The sequence below is a fragment of the Aythya fuligula genome, chromosome 18, assembly GCF_009819795.1.
Source record: "Aythya fuligula isolate bAytFul2 chromosome 18, bAytFul2.pri, whole genome shotgun sequence".
Classification (NCBI taxonomy): domain Eukaryota; kingdom Metazoa; phylum Chordata; class Aves; order Anseriformes; family Anatidae; genus Aythya; species Aythya fuligula.
In genome coordinates, this window is record NC_045576.1 from 11,927,801 (window position 1) to 11,946,981 (window position 19,181).

The following is a 19,181-nucleotide window of genomic DNA, read 5'->3' on the forward strand; positions in this document are numbered from 1 at the left end:
TGCCTCCATCCAGAGAGCAGGCATTAGTTCAGTCACAGCATTTCCTGGGAGCCATCAACAGCGGCGCTGGTCGTGTGTGCAGTGAGTGCTCTGGCTGCCTGACAACAGCACAGATTTGACATTTCTTCTCGAACAAGGAGACTCCTTTGTATGATCTGGTCCCTGTTCTGAAGTGAAATGTATCAGGAAGTGACAGACAGAAATCCAAATCGCTCATGGCATCTGCACAAACCGAGCCACGCACCACGCACCAAGTGGCTCCGCGAAGGGCCTGGCTGCAGGCGGCTGCACCGCGGCTCCTTCACCGGGCAGCCGAGCTGCTCAGCACCCAGGGCACACACACACACACATTACAAGAGCTCCATTTAAATGGCTCTTACGTGGGAAGCGAGCCACGGACACGGGTTAGCTCCCATCCACTGGCAGCTCCCAGGCAGTAAGAGAACACTGCTGCTAGCAGGGAATGGGAGACGGATCGGGGTGGCCCTGGAAAGGGCACAGGAGCCCAGGAGTTCAGGAAGAGACCCTGGGAGGTGTCCAGCCCTCCTGGGCCCCCAAGGAGTGAGGCTCTGGCTCCCCTTGCTGAACCACAGCAGGGAGAACAACGCCGGCTCAGCAAGCAGCACGCACAGAACTGGGGAGGGAGCAGCTGAGAGGCAGCGCTTGGCAACTGGGCAGCAGCCGGTTACACTTCTCTGCCCAAACTCCAGAGCTGTAGTGCTTCAAAGGGCAAAGCCATCATGACCAGGGGATCACACCTCGTTTCCCTTAGTCCCAAGGAAGCAGTACAAAAAAGCTGCAGAGGCACGTGCGTGACCACTTGTTGTAGGAGACAGCTGGAGAGAACAAAGTCAGAGCAACCCCGAACCGAGCTCTCATGCAGACAGGGCGGTGGGTTACTGTGCTGCTCTGCAAGCTCCCACCATCACAGGAACTCCAAAAGCTTCCTGCTGTGAAATCACAGCTTTGGAGCACGTCAGATTTACATTCTTCCTACACTGCTCATAGAAGATGCTTAGCTTTTCCGACATCTTCTCTGCAAAACCTATCATGGCTTGAAACACTACGGTGATTAACGACGTGTTTTGCCTTTTTCTCTCCCCTCCCCTCTCTCATATTTGTCACGTCAGACAAAAAGTAACACTGCTACCATAAACATCCTGATTTTAAGGGACTTTCTTGGTGCATCATGAGTGCAGATCTAAGATCAAAATCAACAGATCTCATATTGGAAAAAAAAAAAAAAAAAAGAGAAATAAAAAGAGTGCCCGCACGGCAGTTTGACAATGGTTAATTAAAGGCTCCCCCACCCTGAGTCTGAGTCTCAGGTCAACTAAAGTGCAACGAACTGGGGCCAAGCTGCTGCTGGGTGAGCCCCGCAGTGCAGACGGGTTAACACACTCACATCTCTGCATTAGCTCATTTCTCTTACCTTGAGCTGCCTGACACAAGCAAGGCCCAAAGAGTGTGAGTTTCGGTTTTGTACCTCACTTTGCATCACTCCCCCATACCCAGCAGCCCCTCAGTGTCTGTTATTGTCAGCTTCCCATTGCTTTGACAACACAGTGATGCTTTTCAAGCTTCCAGAGGATGTGTTTGGGCTTTGTATATCTCTCCCTCCTTTTATAAGAGGGACAACCGCCTAGAAAAGTCAGCATTCAGGTTGCGAGAAGATTATTAAATTCAGAAATGAGCATAACATGGGAGAAAAGGTTGGGAGAAGACAGAAGGAAATCAATAGTGAGAGCAAACAAGCCCCAGTAAAACTCCTGAGCTCTGCAGCTTCAAAGATGCATCCTCGGTTTTATGAGCCAGTGCTGGACCACAACTGTGGGCTTGGCAGCAAAAGATGACTGTTCAATAGAGCGTCTCATTTCCAAGGGGACTTGATCTACATAGCTCTTTTGAAGTGAGCACAGTTATTTCTCTCTCCACAAAAAACCTGCCCTTTTCTTCTTCTGAACCTAATTCTATCGCTCTGAAGGTGAAAGGCAAAGAAAACAGGGCCCAGACTTCCTAAGACCTTACCAGAAAAAAAAAAGGCAAAAAAAACAACTGAAAGAGAACAGGTTTAAAAGTTTCAACACACTTGTTTTGGCAAGTGTAACCATTCAACTCTTACAGCTAAATCAGTTCTTGCCTCAGCTCTTAACCTATTTTGCAACATCAAACATTGATGCTGTGGTACAACCCTTTCTTCTACATTAAAGCCCTGGAGAAAGTAAGGTAAGATCAGCAAACGCTGTGCCTTTGGAAGGTGCACGTAGAAAGTAAGGCAGGAAAGGGAATTAGCCTGAAGCTTCGGTCTACAGCTGTCAGCATCTTCCCTGACCACAAGTGATGATGCAGCAAGAAGCTGGTGATAAGCTAAGAGCAGTCGGGGGGAGTTCCCGGGCATCGGCTCTTCGGGTGAGTCCATCACCAGCACCAGGGAAGCAGGATCCTGAACCCGGGCATGGCAAACATTAACCAACGTCCTTCACGAAAACTGCTGTTGACAAGAAAGCAACAGACACCAACGGAACGCTACCAAGGGCAACCTGAGATGACTGCTGATTGCTTTCCTCTTTCCTCTCTGCCTTAGGAGGAATGTTACCGCTGTTTTCGTCCTCCTTTTACTGACATCGCTGCAAAGAGCAGGGTTTGACCACGGCAATTTTCACAGCATGCTGCAAACTTCCAGCAGCTTCTAATCAGTTTTGTGCACATACTTCAGCGAGGCACAGAGCCTAACATTGCCTCAAATACAGTTTCTCTTTGCTAAAACACCAGAGATGAACCATGAGGTATTAAGGAAAACACAACAGATAGGAGCTCAACAAGGCAGCACTGGTAAAAATCCAATGAATAGCTAAAAGAGCTGTGTCAGACTCCTGTGATGAGCCCCACAGGCTCCAAAATGAGAACTGTCAGATTTTAAGGTCAGAATGAATGATGATGGTCATCTCATCTGACCTCCTGCACAGCACAAGCCAGAGAACCTCACCCAGCAATTCCTGCATTAATCCCACAAGCACTGATTGAACTGGAGTGCACCTAGTAAAACTTGTAGCCTTGATTAAAAATATTCAAGTGACAGAGAATCACCATTAGAGCATCAGTACATTATCGGGTCTCAGGAGAATGAAACGTCCACCTCCTTTAACATCTTTGAAAACAGACTTCAGGGTTACCTAAGCTAGTCTTCTGGTTTCATCCTGTGTACGGCTGGACACCAGTGCCCCTTTTTACACCTTTTTCTAAGTTTTCTAACATTCAATGCTGGTCAATGTTTAACTGTGCTGTCCTGTATGTCTCAGATTTAGCTTGCGTATTCTCTTGCCACCTCCTGACACACAATGAGCAGTGGAGAGTAAGTGCTAAAACTGAGCTAAATGAAGTCAGAGGTGCGACATGCAAAGCTGTGCAAAGGCTGAGCAGCCCATCAGAAAGAAAGAGGCAGCATGTGAGCCACTGTCCCACCGACAGGGAAGGAATAACCTCCTACCACCATGAGCGCAGAGCAGGACAGTGCCCAGTTCCACCGTTGTTCTACAGCTCTCTCCTTAGGAACAGCCTAGAGGAACACTTGGCCAAAACAGCCGCTGTGAAGCTTGTGAAGGACAAGAACTTTGTGCCCTTTTGCTCCCCAGCAAGAGGCTGCTCTGGTTGTTTCTCAGCACGTATGTGAGGTTGTTGTGTTGGGCTTTTAGTTCTGTTGGTTCGTTTTGTGAGGACTGGAAAAGTAATTCCTCACCAAGTCTTGGCCAAAGGCTGTTCCAGAAAGGCAGAGACTGTTAAACAAGGATGTTACTGGTGGCTGAGGTTGAGAAACCCATTTTACTCTACCCATCCCTAGAAAACACCCTAACATCACAAATCGTTTTTACCCCCTCCGCCCCACCTCCCACAAGAAATCTTAGTGGGGACCTACCTCGTGTAGTTGGCAGCATGTCCGACAGCCCCTGCCAAGCAGTTACCATCTCTGGGTTCTTTTCCAGGTCTGCGAAGTTCTTCCATACTCTGATGGCACCATCATCTTGGGAAGCACAGAAAAGAGAACACAATGCAACGCCACTGCTGATGCCACCCTCACAATTACTCGCGCACAGTACAGAGAAGAAGAGAAGCAGAACTGGAGTCACACAAACTCTGAACCCGAGAGTGTCACTTGAATTTAATACTTTTTATTAGAGTTGTTTTTTCTTTAATCTTACATCCATAAAGTCTAAAGGATTGTTCCACGGGGAACTGTTCTGGAAGAGCTTTTCTCCTTCCCACAAACAACACCTGACATTAGATGTTGCTCTATGTCTTTGACCAATCCATTCTAACTAGGACTTTTCTCTGTCCTCCTTGCTACTGGTACTAAGTTCCACAAAAATACCCTCCTAAATACAAAATACAACCCCACAGAAGAAGCCGAATCAAAGCCCAGCCCATCAGCAGCAAATCTTTCAAGAACATGATGTGTTTTTTTCAATTTGCTCCCCACCTGTGAAACTTTTGTGCTACGAATCAATACATTGAAAGAAAAATGTCCTAAAGGCCCCCTCAAATCCTCTTCCACCTCTCTTAATTATACCCAACCTGTACGTTTCAGCATGAAGTCTGAAAAGCTATTGAAAACACTTAGACTGACAGGTTTAGAATGGTTCCTTGGGAGAGAAGCGTATCTTACTCACAGCTTTACAGACCAATGAATGGGAAAGAGCTCTTCATGCTACCTTACGTGATGCAACAGGGCATTCTAGGGAACTTTGTCCCCTGGGTGACATACAAGGAGCAGAGAGACTCACACAGAAGCTGTTTGAGAAGTGCTTAAAATAAGCCCTGTCTGCTCTAGACTTAAAACAGCACAAGAACAAAATCTGATTTCTTACACATTGATTGCAGCATGATTTCCGTTCAGCCCTGGGCAGCAGCTTTTAACTAAGAGCACATTGCCCGAGCTGTTGTGTAGGAGCTTACCGTGACTTTGCAGGGATAGGTAGAGACTCAAAATGTCGTAACAAATAGAGCTGTGATGGGAAATGGCTTCAGCAAGTGTTTGATTTTTCAGTTAATTGAGAGCATTTGCGGCACTTACTTAAGTGGCTCAGATATTTCAGTATTGCCAGAAGCAATTTTCACGTTTGATCCTGGAAGTGCCTCCTCAGTTGAGACCGCATAGGCAAGACACAGGGGAGGGGAAGGGCCAAGTTGGGCCACATTCAAAGTGGGGAGAGCAAGAGGTCCAGAACAGCTCACACAGACTTGAATTCTGCCACCATACACGGGAGCACGCATCACCTACCTGTGGCAGTGAGCAGCAAGGAGCAGTCCTGTCCGTTCAGGTACTCCATCGCGGTGATTCTGGTGTACCGAGGGTTCCCGTTGTGGAAGTAGTCCAGCTTTTCTCCTTTCTCCCAGTCCCAAAAACTGCGGGGAGAAAAAATATCAGGTCAGTTCTTGGTTCTCTGTGCAAGCTATAGAAGAGATCTACTCATAGGAGCTAAACTAAGAAGTGCACATGTTGCAATTCTATTTGTTTTCCTCCTTCAGCATCATTTGATTAGTAACGTAGGTCCACCTTCTGCAAAAATAGAATAAAAGCCCAGTTGCAGGCAAGTTGCAAGGCCCCGGTGCCATGCTGACGACTGCACCACCGACCCCCAGGACTTCAGCCCTGTCTCCCTGCCCTCCAGACGGGAAGGCTGGCCCTTGAAGGGTGTGGGGAAAAGAACAACAGACCACAACCCTTCCCTGAGCAAATCCATGCACACTGGATGTGCCACATAACCACAGGGTGCACACGTTCTGCCAGAACCCCCCAGAAGCTCTCACCAGATGCTGTCTTTGTCGGCTACCGCGATGCAGGGCGTGAAGGGGTGGAACTTCACCACGGAGGGGACGCCGGGGTTCCTGTTGAGGAAGATCTGGTCGTCCAGCCGGGAAATACCTGAAGGGGACGGGAGGCAGCCAGGGCTCAGCACCCAGGAGATCCCCAGGGACGGACGAGGCTCAGCCCCCAGCAGCAGCCCCCTCCTCCTCCCGGGGGCTCCTCACCAGGGCCCCCCCCACCCTCCTGCAGGAGCCTTCTCAGCCTCCCGGTACCCAACAGCACTGCCTCCTCCACATCATTTCGTGACCCAGCTTAAGGTACGAACTGAAAGTGGTGGTGACAAATCATGGGATCCTTTAATTTGGTCACTGAAGAGAACAAACAGAGCAAGCCCAACCAAGTCCAAAGAAATACTTGCTCGTGTTGCCCCCTCCCTTTTTTTTTCCAAAAAAATAAAACAAAACACACTTTATTCAACTTAAAGTATTTTGATTTAGCTTGCAAATTATTTATTTAATCTTTTGCTTCAGTTCTTTTAGATGCTAGGTTAACTTCCAAATGAAAAATGTATTTTCCACCGAGACATTAAAATGATAGCTAAATACCTTACCCTCCTCTCTTCAGAACAGTTTTTGATTCACAAACAGTTTGGGGATCCCTGAAACTGCATTTTTGGCACAGTATGAATTCATCACACAAAACTGCAAGCTCAAGAGACGTTTACTCAGTTCTAGTTAGTTTCAAAATGCATCCATTTAATCTAATTTTCATTAAAGGATTCTAAGTCTATCTTAATTCTTTCTACTATTTCAGAATTTCATTTTTTTTAAATGAATGCTGGCACCGCAGTTGCTCAGGTCAAGCAACCAAATATGAACGCTGTCTAGAAAAAAAATGTAACTTCTTCAGGCAAGCATGAACAATCCTGTTTTTTGAATTCAGAAAGATCCCCCAAGCCATTTCCTGGGCTCCAGTTTCATTTCCTTATTATTCTGGTTTATGATGTGCTGCAGTTTCATGACATTACACTGCCCACTTTGCCGACTGGAGCCCAGCAAACCTCCGGAGAACGAGGTTCCCCCAGCAGGCTGAGCCTCGAGCAGCACTTCATTCAGCAAAATTACTTTTCCAACTACGCTTGCCTCAGCTGGTGTCCCAGGGGAGGACCATGAGCCACCCGAACAGCTCTGCCCTCTGGGAACCCTCCAGGGAGGATGCGGGGAGCTCTTGCTGCTGCCACCACCCAGCCCGCGCCCCTCGAGGCACCAGGCAGGAGTCGTTTCGGTCACAGGGTGACTTGGAATTTGAGTAAATTCCCACGTTAAAAGAATTCTGGCCCAACCATTGCCTTGTAAAGGCATTATTAATGGGAATTGTGCTAGGAGCCCCAGGAGCATGGGAAAGAGGGAAGCTCACCCTTCTGGATGATCTTCTGGGCTTGCTTCCTGACCCGAGCGTTGCGCAGAAACCGCCACTCCCTCTCCTTGCGGATCTGGCTCTCCAAGTCATGTTCTTCTGGGATCTTTCAGTATATCAATACGTTCAACAAAACAAAACAACAGTAAATCAAAACTCCACGTATTACTCTTGATAACGGTTCATATGCATGCATGTCAGACCAAAAAAAAAAAATATTTTTAGCATCTCCAGGCAGTAAGTGGAGGAGCTCATGGGATCTTACGCTTTTAAATACTTAAGCATCTTTCTGATCTAAACCTTCCCATCGTCTGTAAAATCTTCCCCCTTCCTTTTGCTGCCCTATATTTTGCTTTGTTGTTGAGCCACAGGCATTTCTCCGCAGTGAGTGACAGGGAGTTTCTAAAAAGCTACGCGCATTCAAATCATTCATCTGCCACCGTAGCACGCAGGGTGGGTTGGCGAGGAACCCCCTCCTGCTGCACAGTCATTACACTGCTTGGGGAGGGAAGGAGCTGTAAGTCTAATTTCAGTGCAATACAGATTACTCTGCATAAAACTTTTCAGCTGAAAGCATCACACAGCAACCCTGAGATGAAAGAGGGCACACGGCTTTGATACAGGCAGAGAGCTAAGAACACATCTTAAAATCTGTCCTTACTAATAGACTGCTGCAGGCCAAAACCTGAATTGCTTTACTGTTGAATCCCTGAGATGCTCAAGTTACAAACATCACATTTACTAGTAACGACAACTGTTTCAGTTTCCCATACCAGAATTGTTTGCAAGAAAATGATTCCTCTGTGTGATCTGGGCTTGATTACACACACTCTTCCACCTGAAATTGGATAGAGGCCCTGAGCAGTATACAACCATTCTGACCTATTTTATTATATTTATTCACACTCCATAGCTCCAGGCTTCTGCCTGCTACCACGGCTTTCCTGCAAAATCTGTCCTCGAGCCAGAAGAGCTGGGGCTGCATTCTGCAGGCAGCGGCACCACCGGCAGCTCCTGCCAGGGCCTTGGCAGGCAAGGTAAGTCAAGATGCTGCACCGAGATCATGGGTTCTTGTGTCCTCAGCCAAAGCACAGGATCAAAAGGAATAAACTCACATGATTTCATCCCCAAAACCACTGCAGGAGATATAGTAAGTCTTTTTTTTTTTTTTAATGCTTAAAAAATATCTAGGACTAGTAACGTTACTGCTCTAGAAACATCCTTGGATCAATTAAGAAGATGAGCTAGCTTCCTTTGATAAAGGAAGCTACATCTGTTCCAAAAGGAGTAAGTCTTGGAGAAAAGACATAAAAGACCAAGTCTTTTGCTCCTTCCCTCTTCCCCACACACACGCACTTTTTTCCTGAACAGGAAAGCACTTACACCATCTGCCACTATTATACACACTATCTTCAAAATGTACCGTGCTCTAGAAAACAACTATTACTGAGCTGAATCGCTGCCTCTTTAAAATAAGAAGCCTACCGTACCTGCTAAAAAAAAAAAAAAAAAAGGTACTGCTATTTCAGTTTTTCAAGAATACGAGATTTATTAGAAAGGCGATGACAGATGACCAATAATGTAAAGCAATAAACAAACCTAAGATAAAATACATCAAAGGAGATTTGAGAGTAGCGAGATTACAGCTACACCTTAATGAAAATCTGGCTTCTCTGGGAATAAATTAAAGGCAGACCTAAAGGGCCAGAGGAAGAGGAGGGCATGAAGAGAATGAAAAATCTTCCCAGAGGCACTCAGCAGCTTTCCCAGCTCAGGACTAAGAAACACAGAGCCGTGCACCTGAGCAAGGAGCTCTTCTATTTTCTTGCAGATAAAGAATATCAGCTTAAAGAAGCTGCTGGGTGGAGAAAAAGAACTTTTCCGAGGAGCCTGAGCTGAAAGCTGGCTTTCTCACCTGATTTCAGTAATAACAAATCCTCCAGTGATGGGATCTCCCAGCACACGGCTCCCGGCTCACTGAGCCTGCGCACTGCAGTGTCAGTAGGCTGCACATGGCAAGACACAAAGAGAAGCACACCCAGTGCAAACGTCCACACCTGAAATACTCTGATGAGAGGGAGACGGCCTGCGGGCCCCCAGGAACAGGAGCAGCAGTGCAGAAAGGCAGAGACACGGGCTGGGATGGCCAGGCCACGCTCCGAGAGCAGCAAGCGCTGCACTGCCCGGTCCCAGACGCACCCCTTGCTAGGACAGCATCTGCTGCTGAGAACTGGTGAGGAGCTTTTGGTGGCAGCACTGTTTTTTTTGTTCCAGAAAGCCTTGCCTGCTGTGTCCTGCATAACACCTGCAAGCAGCAGAGCAGACGGCCCTTAGCATGCCCTTAGACCAGCACTGCAGCGAGCAGGAGTTGGAGCAGGCAGGTAAATGCGAGCCCTTTTGTCCCGTTCCCATGCGGGGTCTTGTCAGGACTGTGCCACAATCCGTGAGAATACAACCCCACAGAACAGCCACAAGGGGACTTGTGGCAAAGCAGCACAAGACGTGTGTGTAACGGAGAGCAGTGCCCTCCAGCCCAGCTGCTGCAGGCTGCAAAAGCAGAAATTATTCAGAGGAGCTAGCTGTTTAGGCTCATTATTCATGTCTTCGCCTCCCCTCCCCTCCACCTCGTATTTAGGCATTAGAAAGTCATTTTAGTAAACAACAGCCTGGCTCTGGCTGCTGCTCAGCTCTGCTCTAAGCAGAGCTCCCCAAGGTACGTGGGAGGCACAAGCAGCGTGGCCACGAGGATCGCGCCACGCCGCCCTCCCCAACATCTCTGAGCTCCCACCCAGACACAAACCCCACTACGCCTCTGAAACCTCCCACCAGGCAGTGTCATCTGAAAGCTAACCAAGTTTCTGTTTGTTTTTAACGCTTTGTCTCTCCCTCTCGATACGGAGGTCAGCGTTGGGAGGGGAGCAGGGAAAATTCAGCAGATTGCAGCTTTCCCCCCCTTAACGTGGCTGCGGCAAGGAAGGCTCGCCTCCCCAGCAGGACTTTGAACGATGGCCAAGACGTAGAGCAGTGAGAGTGCTGAGGGGAAGGCTGGGATTTTTCAGGAAGGATTTCTTATGTAATTCTCACCTTCCAGGCTCCTTACCAGCTCCTGCCTGCATGTTCTGCCAGTCCTGGAAATAACAGATGCTGGCTCCCGCTCCCCTTGACTCAGGGCTTCCTGACAGCTGGCAACACGGCTTTCCTGTGCCGCTCGGTCCAGGGCCGCCTGTGGTTAGCAGAACAGCCTTTTGCCACAACGGGCTTTTAGGAAGAGGAACGACTTCTGTAGCAATCGGGGCTGTGGTAGGTATTTGTTTTTCCTGGCACACCGAGAATTTACAATGCAGCATTTTCTTTCTCCATTTATTTGATTAGATAATCGATAAATCAAAATTGGTATCATGGCTTGAAACTCAGCCAGTGATTTACACTGGAAATTAATCCCTCAATCTTTCCAGTGAAAGCATTCTCAGAGCAAGGTCTATGAAGCAAAACTAAATTCATAAATTAAATATGACTAAGATGCAGTCACAGTCATTTTATGTTTATTCATTACAGGAATAGTTGTCTTGTCTTTCCCTGTTTACGATGGGAGGCAGCATCTCCAAATGAAGCACTGAAATTGAACATCAGTGTCATCTTTTTCCATCAGGACTCGGTAGACTTTACTCTTTGCCTTTTTCATGAGCCTAAAGTTCCCCAAAGACAGCAGCCACAAGCCGGGGGGCTGTTTGTTCCTTGTTGCAGCAGGAACAGATTCTAGGAAAGGAGCACTCGATGGAAATCCAGCCAATACCCGAGTTACTGGATGGCCAGTCCTGCCTGATTACATAAGCAGCAATCAAGAAATGACAAAGGAAGCTCTAGCAGAGGGACTTCTCCCTGTCCCTTGCACACACACCTCCCACTCTAATTACCAAGTTGCACGCATTTCGCTATCAGTCAGCCTAGCGTGCAAGATTTTCAGCAGGAAGAACTCTATGTGGCCTCTTAAAGCTGCTTTACAAAAGTAATGGGGAAATCAATTCTCTTCCTTGCTTCATCAGAAGACACAGCTTTGCTTTTGCTCAAACTTCACCTAAACCACACTGCTGCTGAGGACAGCCTGTGCTCAGAACGCACAACCCAAGGCAATGAACGTTACCAACCAAAAACACTTACAGGAACTGAGACCCTTTCATGTCACATATGCTGCTCCTCCTGCTGCTGTAGGAAAAGCTGAAGAGACAGATCGCTGCACACGTGGCAGGCGTGCAGATGTAGTCTGGGGCATCCGAATCCTCACGGTGACGCACGGAGCTGGCTGGGGCTCACCGCGGAGCAGGGAAGCCCGAGGTCTCCATTGCTGTGATTCCCCCTCCCTGGATTGTTTGTATTAGGATGGGAACGCTCCATATGCTTTCTTTCCTCCCCCAAAGTAATTTTCTCAATTTTATGCACATGAAGTACTAAATCTACACACACAGCTCCCCATCTACGCATTGAGACTGCATTTTGATTGGCTGTCAGCCGTGATTTACCGTATTAATAAAGACACCCCTCTTTTTCCTTAGAAAGTAGACAAATGTTTTTAATAAGAACTAAGAGACGGAACAGCATCCTCCTCCTTTTTTTGTACTCTTTTCTGGACTTGAATAAAGACACCAAAACTCATCTTGATGAGAGAAAACCCTAATGGAAAGCTTGACTGAGCCCCACAGGCCAGATGTATTTTTCTAATGAATTTTTCTGCTAATGGTATCAGAAGAAAGTGAATTTCAGCAGCAGCTGAGGAAGTATCAGGCAATCGCTTTACCGTCTAGTCTTCCCTTCTGGTGTTTCTCTAAAGAAATCAAAGCTACACAGAAACCTGGCTGCCATGTCATCGCTTTCTGCTATCCTCAAACTTGGGGGCAATTACCTCACCTCATCACCAAACTATTTACATACCCAAAGGCTGGAAGGAGCAGTAACAGATGGCTCAGTGGCAATTCTTAGATGAGACAGCACATAAAACGTACAATTTCTTTGTATATTCTGAAGATTTTATATGCAGCCACTGATATTTAACCTCCACTGCTGAGTTGCTCAGGTAGTGGCATTAATTCAGGCTGTGCACTATTTTTCACATAAATTGCAACACCTCCAAAAAATTAAGCTGAAAGTTTGGTTACAGTTTGTGCTGCTTGAATCCCAAGGTACCTGCAGGTCTGTTTCATTGTATTTACTTATAATAAGGCAAGATTTACTGCTTGTTTTGATTTCATACTTAAGACTGAAACCTGATCTTTGGCTAAAAGATTCTGGGAATTTAAGTTTCTGTTTCCAGTCATTGACAATCTTTGCTCATCTCTGAAGAGCTCTGTTTTGTTTTATTGTTGTTGTTGTTTTTTTTTTTTTTCCTAGAACAAGGCTTTAGTGCATCTCTCACTTCACATAAAACCACCTTAGAGTTATCAGAACACACTCGCTTTGAAAGAGATCTCAATGGAGATTTGTCATTATCACCCTCATTCTTTGCTGTAACAGGATTCTTTTTAAACTTTAAAAAGAATAATGATGCTTCTAAAGTTTTTCTCAGACAGTCATGCAGACTCCCAATAACTATAATATTCTCAATTCTAAGCTAAAGGACTCAATATTTATACCACCAAAAAAACCCAGTGATTTCTTTTTCTCCTTTTTTTTTTTTTTTAAACCTAATACCATTTTCAATAGAAAGACAAGCATAACATCTAAAACGAGGCAACTCTGTAATGTAAATGTGCAAGACTAGCGGATCTGGACCAAGTACAAAACCTCTCCTCGTTTTTACATTTGTTCTTGAAAGTATTCCACAGGTGCAGGGTTTTAGCCCTGGGCTCTTTCCCTAGCAGTACATTGCTGTCCTGTCTGTCACTGCCTCTTCTTGCTACCTCTGATAGGGGCTGGCCATGCAGCTCACCAAAGTCCATTCCTTTCCCTCCCCGGACAGAAGAGAAAAGGAGGGGAAATAGGTTAAGCCACCAGCTGACATAAGGACACCGGCACCCCAACCTTTCCAGAGCTGCAGGGCCACGATTCAGAAAGCATGCACAGAGAGGATTACCTTCATGACTGGCTGAGCAAAATACTTCGCACTCCAGTCACAAAACCCCGTCTGCACTGTGGCTGAAATGAAACTTTTGTGTCCAACGGTATCATCAGCATCATCAGTAGTCTGGTCAGAAAGAGAACAGGATGTTATCTCACGTTCATCCCACTTACATGGGCAAAATGTATACACAATAATATCCCAATCGCCTTTGGCAGATCCCTGGGCAGAAAAAAAAAAGCTCAAACACATTGCCAAGGATATGAAATTTCCTACATAGCTTTAAGATCACTGTAATTACATTGACTGTTCAGAATGCACAAACTACCTCATCTGCACAGCACACAACACAATCAGGCTACCATATAGATCAGGGCTGAAGCATTAGTGTATCACAAAAATGAAGTCCTGGAACAAGTTTTCTCATGATCTCCCAAGAATGTGGCATGAGAAACCGTGGTGCAGTGAAGATGATTCAGGGTGAAGCACCACAGGATCCAGCTTCAGATCAAGGGCATGTATACATTAAATGTCTGTTATAAAAGCGTAAGACATCCAAAAGGAAAATGGAAATATCACTCCATTCACCCAGGTTTCTCCAGACCCATGATCCTGACTACTGCTGCCAAACCCCTTAGAACTGAAGGTGTTCCTACCAAGGCTTCACTAAGTTTTTTCTTGTAATCACAGAAGTGTTGACTCTGCACCTCTAGAAGCTTCTGTGAGATTGCTCATTAGAGAGAGGCAAAAATGCCAGTTTAAGGAAAGAACAGTTTGCTTCCCAGTAGTCAGAACATTTGAAATCTGTGCTGCCCACTTGGCCTGTAGATTGCAATACACACCCCTCACCACTTCAAATGGGAGCATCTTTCCCTTCTATAGTTCCAGGAAGGGGAAACAGAGGGTCAGTGTCCCCCCTCCACCAGGCTTTGTGCATTAGGACACCGCAGAGCACATCTGCTGCCTTTTCCAGTTTCCTCTCATAGAGCAAGCACCAGAAAAAAACTGGAAATGCTCTGAGAGAGAGGTAAACACACAACTACTGTCAGACGGCTGAATCCTGAACACTGCCCACTGGTAAGTACAGCCTCTGCCTTTGAGTGGTGGCAACAAGCACACGAGTGTGCTTGGACTCAACCATACTCGTCTGAGATGAGTCATCTGAAGCCATCTGAAGGTGACATTCAGACTCCTTTGTGCACGCTACAGGACTGCTCTACTTGGCAGCACATCAGTCCTTCATGCTTCTGTAAGTGGAAAAATGCCCAGTACCCGATGACTGTCTTTGGAATGCTGAAATGGCTGCAACCCCCCTGTTGGCACGTGTGCTGAAAAAGTTCCTCCCAGAGGTTCCTGCAGCTCTCGGCTGATCAGCTGGCTTCCAGCAGAGTGACCTGGAATAAGCTTTGGTCTTCCTAGTACTAGTCTGGGCTTACACAGGCCCTTGTGCACAGGGAAGAGGGGCTGCAAAGCACGGAGTGGGGTCAGGATTGCTGTAATGAAGGGGAATATTCTGGCACAAGGGCATCTAGCAGTATCTCAAGAGGAACGTTGATCTGTATGGTAAAGGAAGATGAATCTCCCCTTTATCATCCTCTATTCCTGCTTTGCTGAGGTTGGAGAAAAAGCATCTGACGGTCACAGATCTGGCTGTGCGTTATCACTCAGGCAGACAAATGCTTATGAAAGAATAAACAATCAACTCAGATTAAACACTACTCGGTGGCAGCAGAAGTGAGTAATGCCCTATCAAAGCCATAAAACAAAATTTACTCTGAAGAAAAAAATAATCAATTTTTATTTTCTTGGGTAGAGGAAGCTAACCTGGTGTAAGAAGGAGCTAGAAGCTAGGAGAAAAGATATGCAGAAATAAAACACAAAGGACAGAATGCGTAACAGAGCCCAGTGGAGTAAGGAAATAGAACTGAAAGGAAAGTCTCTTTACCTGTTCTGGTCCTTTGTCAAACATTTTCCTTGTTCTGGGGAATTGGTGGGAGTGGGGAGTATACTGAACCCCCATGTTGCCTACATTGGCAGGTCTTACGGATGTGATGTCCCGACTGACCGGCTGTTTTGTCACATCATTTGTCAAGCTGGAGCTGCTTGTACTAGTGGTTGGAGGTGACCCTCTACAAATGGAAAAAGAGTAAAAGGATTTAGATAGCAGTGGACGTGAGACTTGCCCTCATTTTCAGAACCTCTCTGATAGGTATCCTCCTGAAACCTGGCACGTCTCAGCAAACTGCAACCCTGACATGTTTCTCACCCTTGAGAATCAACCTGCTTTTCCACAAGCAGAAGGCAAATCAATGGTCTCTCGCAGGAGAAACAATGCTGACCCACCGAACATGGAGGGCAGAGGATAACACCAGCTACATTACCGTTACCTGCTTCACTGCCTTTACTCTTGCATGTGAATTAGGCTACTTTTTTGCTTTGTTTCTTTATTACACGATTTATACTTCCCTGCTGTGTTTCCTCTACAAAAGAAAAACAAAACCAACCAAACACAATCCTTCCCCCCCGCCTCCAAAACACATATAACCCCCAAGAGTGAATCTTGACCGAGCCAACTCCAGATTCAGGCTGAGAAAGTCAAAATTCTGGGAACCTGTAGATCCAAGAGGCTCGCAGCCACGCGTGACGGTGTGCGACCCAAGGCACGCTGATGAGCGATTTTATTTCAGTGTGCTGATTGGGAGCCCTGTCAGCCCAGGGGAAAGTATTTTAATTTACATGTAAAATAAGATTTCTGTTATTGCACGGTTGCATAATACTATCAGAAGACATTAAAAACATCACCGTGCAGTTCTGGGCTCTCCTTTACAACCGTGAACCTTCCTGGTACATGCCGATTGTGAAGCTGCTAGATCCTAAGCCAGGTGTTTTCTCTCAGACAGCACGTTTTGGGAAGCAATCAGATTTTCAAACCCTAGCATTGCTCGTACCATTATCGCACTGGATTTTAGGCATCACTCACTGATCATCAGATAACCCTGGCTTTTATCAGCTGAACATGCAGAAACAGATCAGACTTCAACGGGAAATTTGGATACCTCGCAGGTCAGGCCAGAGTGTGTCAGTAAAATCAGCAACATTTAAATTTTCCTTTCAATTCATCTTTAGCCAATTAGTGTGGCTTGTTGCTCTTTGTCCTAAGAAGAATAACAGGAAGAGACACCCCACCTTTCCCTAGAGCCTGTGTTTCTGAACATCTCACCAGCACTAAAACAAGAAGCTACCGAGACCTTTGCAAATTTAATCTCTCTGGTGCAGCTAATGGGGACGGCTGCTCAAGCGGGGCCAGGGAGCACCTAACCCCACTGTGGCAAAAGCCCTCGAAAGCGGTGCTTGAGCTTACCCCACTTGGTGGATGTGCATGCCCTTGTTGGTGGGGCTGGCAGGGGCAGACTGCGTCAGCGAGGAGGTGTCGAGGATGCGCTGGGGGCGAGCATTTACCGTTGCCTAGAGGAAAAAAAACACAACAGGGTTGTGAACAGCCAGGGCTACGAAATACCAACTGCAGTTATTTATTATGCAATACAATTGCACACCTGGGGTTAAATGAAGTTAAGCTCTCTGTCAGTGTCTGTGGGTGTTTAAAAATGCATATGAAAAGCCACTGCACAGTTCCCAACTCATAAGATGATTTTCCTACTCTTTTAGTCTGACAACACTTACCAGAAAGTCTCCTTCTGTTGCTTACGGGGAAATAACTGACTAACACATCAGCCTCTTCCTCGCATCAGCCACAGCCCAAGATCTGGACCAGAACTTCCAAACACTGAGCCCAGGGGCTCTCCTTCAGCAACGAGGCTTCCTCTCCTCCCTCGCAATGGAGGGCTGCATTTCTTACCGCAACAATATTTTGCCAGCCCCAGCACCCGTTCTGACCCAGGTCTCGTGTTTGGGTCCGAGCTCTTCTCGTAAATCTGGCAGCTACGTAAAGCTGCCTCCCATTGCCTCTCCACCTCTCCTGAGCAGAGCCAAGCTTTTCTGGAGGCCATCAGAAGATGCCCTTTCCAGGAATACCAGCTCCCATCTGCTCTCAGGAGGAAGGCAAGGGATTTGCAAGGTTGGGTTGCTCCAAGCTCTACAGAATACAGCCAGGCTCCTGCAAAACGGCACGCTCCCACCACCTACAAGAGACCTCTTTCTGCAAAAGCCCTTACAAATTTATTGTCCTTTCTCCTAGGAATGGCCTCAAATGCAAGCCAGGGGAAGGCAGAAAGGAGTGAAAAGACAGCTCCATCACCATCTTTCATTTCTCCAGGCTGAGCTGCCCGTGCTGCACAAACAAACCTCCCCTCTGCCAAGGGAGAAACCTTCCATTGCTGTGGATTCCCTTCCTTCTCTTCCACACCACCCTGCCTTCTCTGATTTTTTTTTTACATATTGAAATAACTTAAGGGAAACCCATACTGGCATAAAAAACCTGGAGGGACAATTACAGCTATCCCACGGGCAAGCTGACTTTTATCATCTCTTCAAGCGTCAGAGAAAATCCGCGTCTCACAGCACAAGAGCTGAGCAAGGCTCTGAGGTGCCGACACCGGGGCTTGCTTCCAGCTGAAGCTAATCCAGGCAAGATAAGACTAGCAGCTGCCGAAACACCGAGCATACAAGAAGAAAAAACTGCATGTGAGGTCTCGGGGAAGCCAGGCAGCTAACAGGCCCTCTACACGTCAATGCCTTTACATGCTGTGCAAACAGCAGCATTTCCTCCGTGCTTTATGCCCCCCGTAGTGCTGCAGAGCTAAACGGGAGGTGTGTGTGCTGGGGATACAGACTGCCTGCCCCTCCTGAGGCCAAAAGGCCTTCTGAGACACCCTACACCTCTTTCCTCTAATGACCCAAGGAGTTTTTCCCCTCCCTGGCTTCAAGAGGATTCGAGCCCTCCTGGCCGTGGGTTGTTTGGCCCGGCACAGCACCCCTATGGCACGGCAAACACCGGCTGGCTGAGGCTGAGAAGGCAAATGCCACGACCTCCGGCTAGCCAGGCTGGTCCCTGAGCCAGCCTCCTCCTAAAAACAGGCTGATTTTGTGTTATTTCCTCCTCGCCGTACGGGGGTGAGGAGGGCCCTAAGACCGCTCAGCTCGGTGAGTCAGGACTGCCGCGGGGTCTCCGGTGAGCAGCTGGTACCCCACGGGGCTGGCACCGGAGATCACGCAACGAGAACGGGAGGAAAGCTGAAGCAATTTAGCAACTAGTCACGGATTATTATTCATAACTAGTTTTAATTAGTCATAGGAGGCTCGGTTTGAAGATTCTTGCGGTCTCTGTCAGCTGAAAAGGGTCAGGTCACCTTGTTTCACAGCAGAGGGACAAGGTCAGCTAATGACAGCTTGTTGAAGGGGTAGACAGAGACGAATGTGACAGACAGCCTTCCTTTTTACTGGGAAAAAAATGAAAAAATATTCTTTTCTGCAAGCAGTGAGCAGTGTGTGAGGGCTGCAGTTCGGTGACATGGCAGCATATTTTGCTCGAGGCTGCAGCTCCCCATTTCCCAGGGATTTGCTCCTCTGCCAGTCAAATCATCTCTTTTCAAGAAGGGAAATGGTAATTCATAATTTTTCAAATTGACTCCAGATAAAGAAAAGAGAAAAAAAGGGGGAGGGGAGCAGGGGGAGAGAGAGCACACCGTCAGAATTGCTTGCTCGTACTCAGAAAAGCCTGTACCAAGGGGTGATGTTGTTGGAGGAGCAACTTCTGGGATAGTTCAGCCTCAAGCCTTCCATTAAAAACAGCTGAATGAAGCAACCTGGGAGGAAGCAAACTTTCCTTAATTAATTTTGATTTCAAAAAGTCTTTAAAGGCCAACATTGCTTACTGGGTCCTTTGTGTTTGTTTGCTTTGGTACAGACAAAAACCACGTTTTGATTTTTTGAAAGATCAGGCTGGGAAGGAGAGTT

At 47.0% G+C, this 19,181-nt stretch overlaps 1 protein-coding gene across 2 annotated transcripts in view; it reads right to left on the minus strand.

Moving 5' to 3' along the window:
* RPTOR (regulatory associated protein of MTOR complex 1) overlaps nucleotides 1-19,181 on the minus strand; it is a 135,754-nt gene that overhangs the window by 16,724 nt on the left and 99,849 nt on the right. For both annotated transcript variants that reach the window (XM_032199470.1, XM_032199469.1), the window contains exons 22-28: nucleotides 16,630-16,733; nucleotides 15,214-15,397; nucleotides 13,284-13,394; nucleotides 7,220-7,325; nucleotides 5,806-5,920; nucleotides 5,276-5,400; nucleotides 3,914-4,018 (exon numbers count right to left, since the gene is read on the minus strand). In XM_032199470.1, the coding sequence (XP_032055361.1) occupies nucleotides 3,914-4,018; nucleotides 5,276-5,400; nucleotides 5,806-5,920; nucleotides 7,220-7,325; nucleotides 13,284-13,394; nucleotides 15,214-15,397; nucleotides 16,630-16,733 (850 nt within the window). The remainder of the gene's footprint in view (nucleotides 1-3,913; nucleotides 4,019-5,275; nucleotides 5,401-5,805; nucleotides 5,921-7,219; nucleotides 7,326-13,283; nucleotides 13,395-15,213; nucleotides 15,398-16,629; nucleotides 16,734-19,181) is intronic.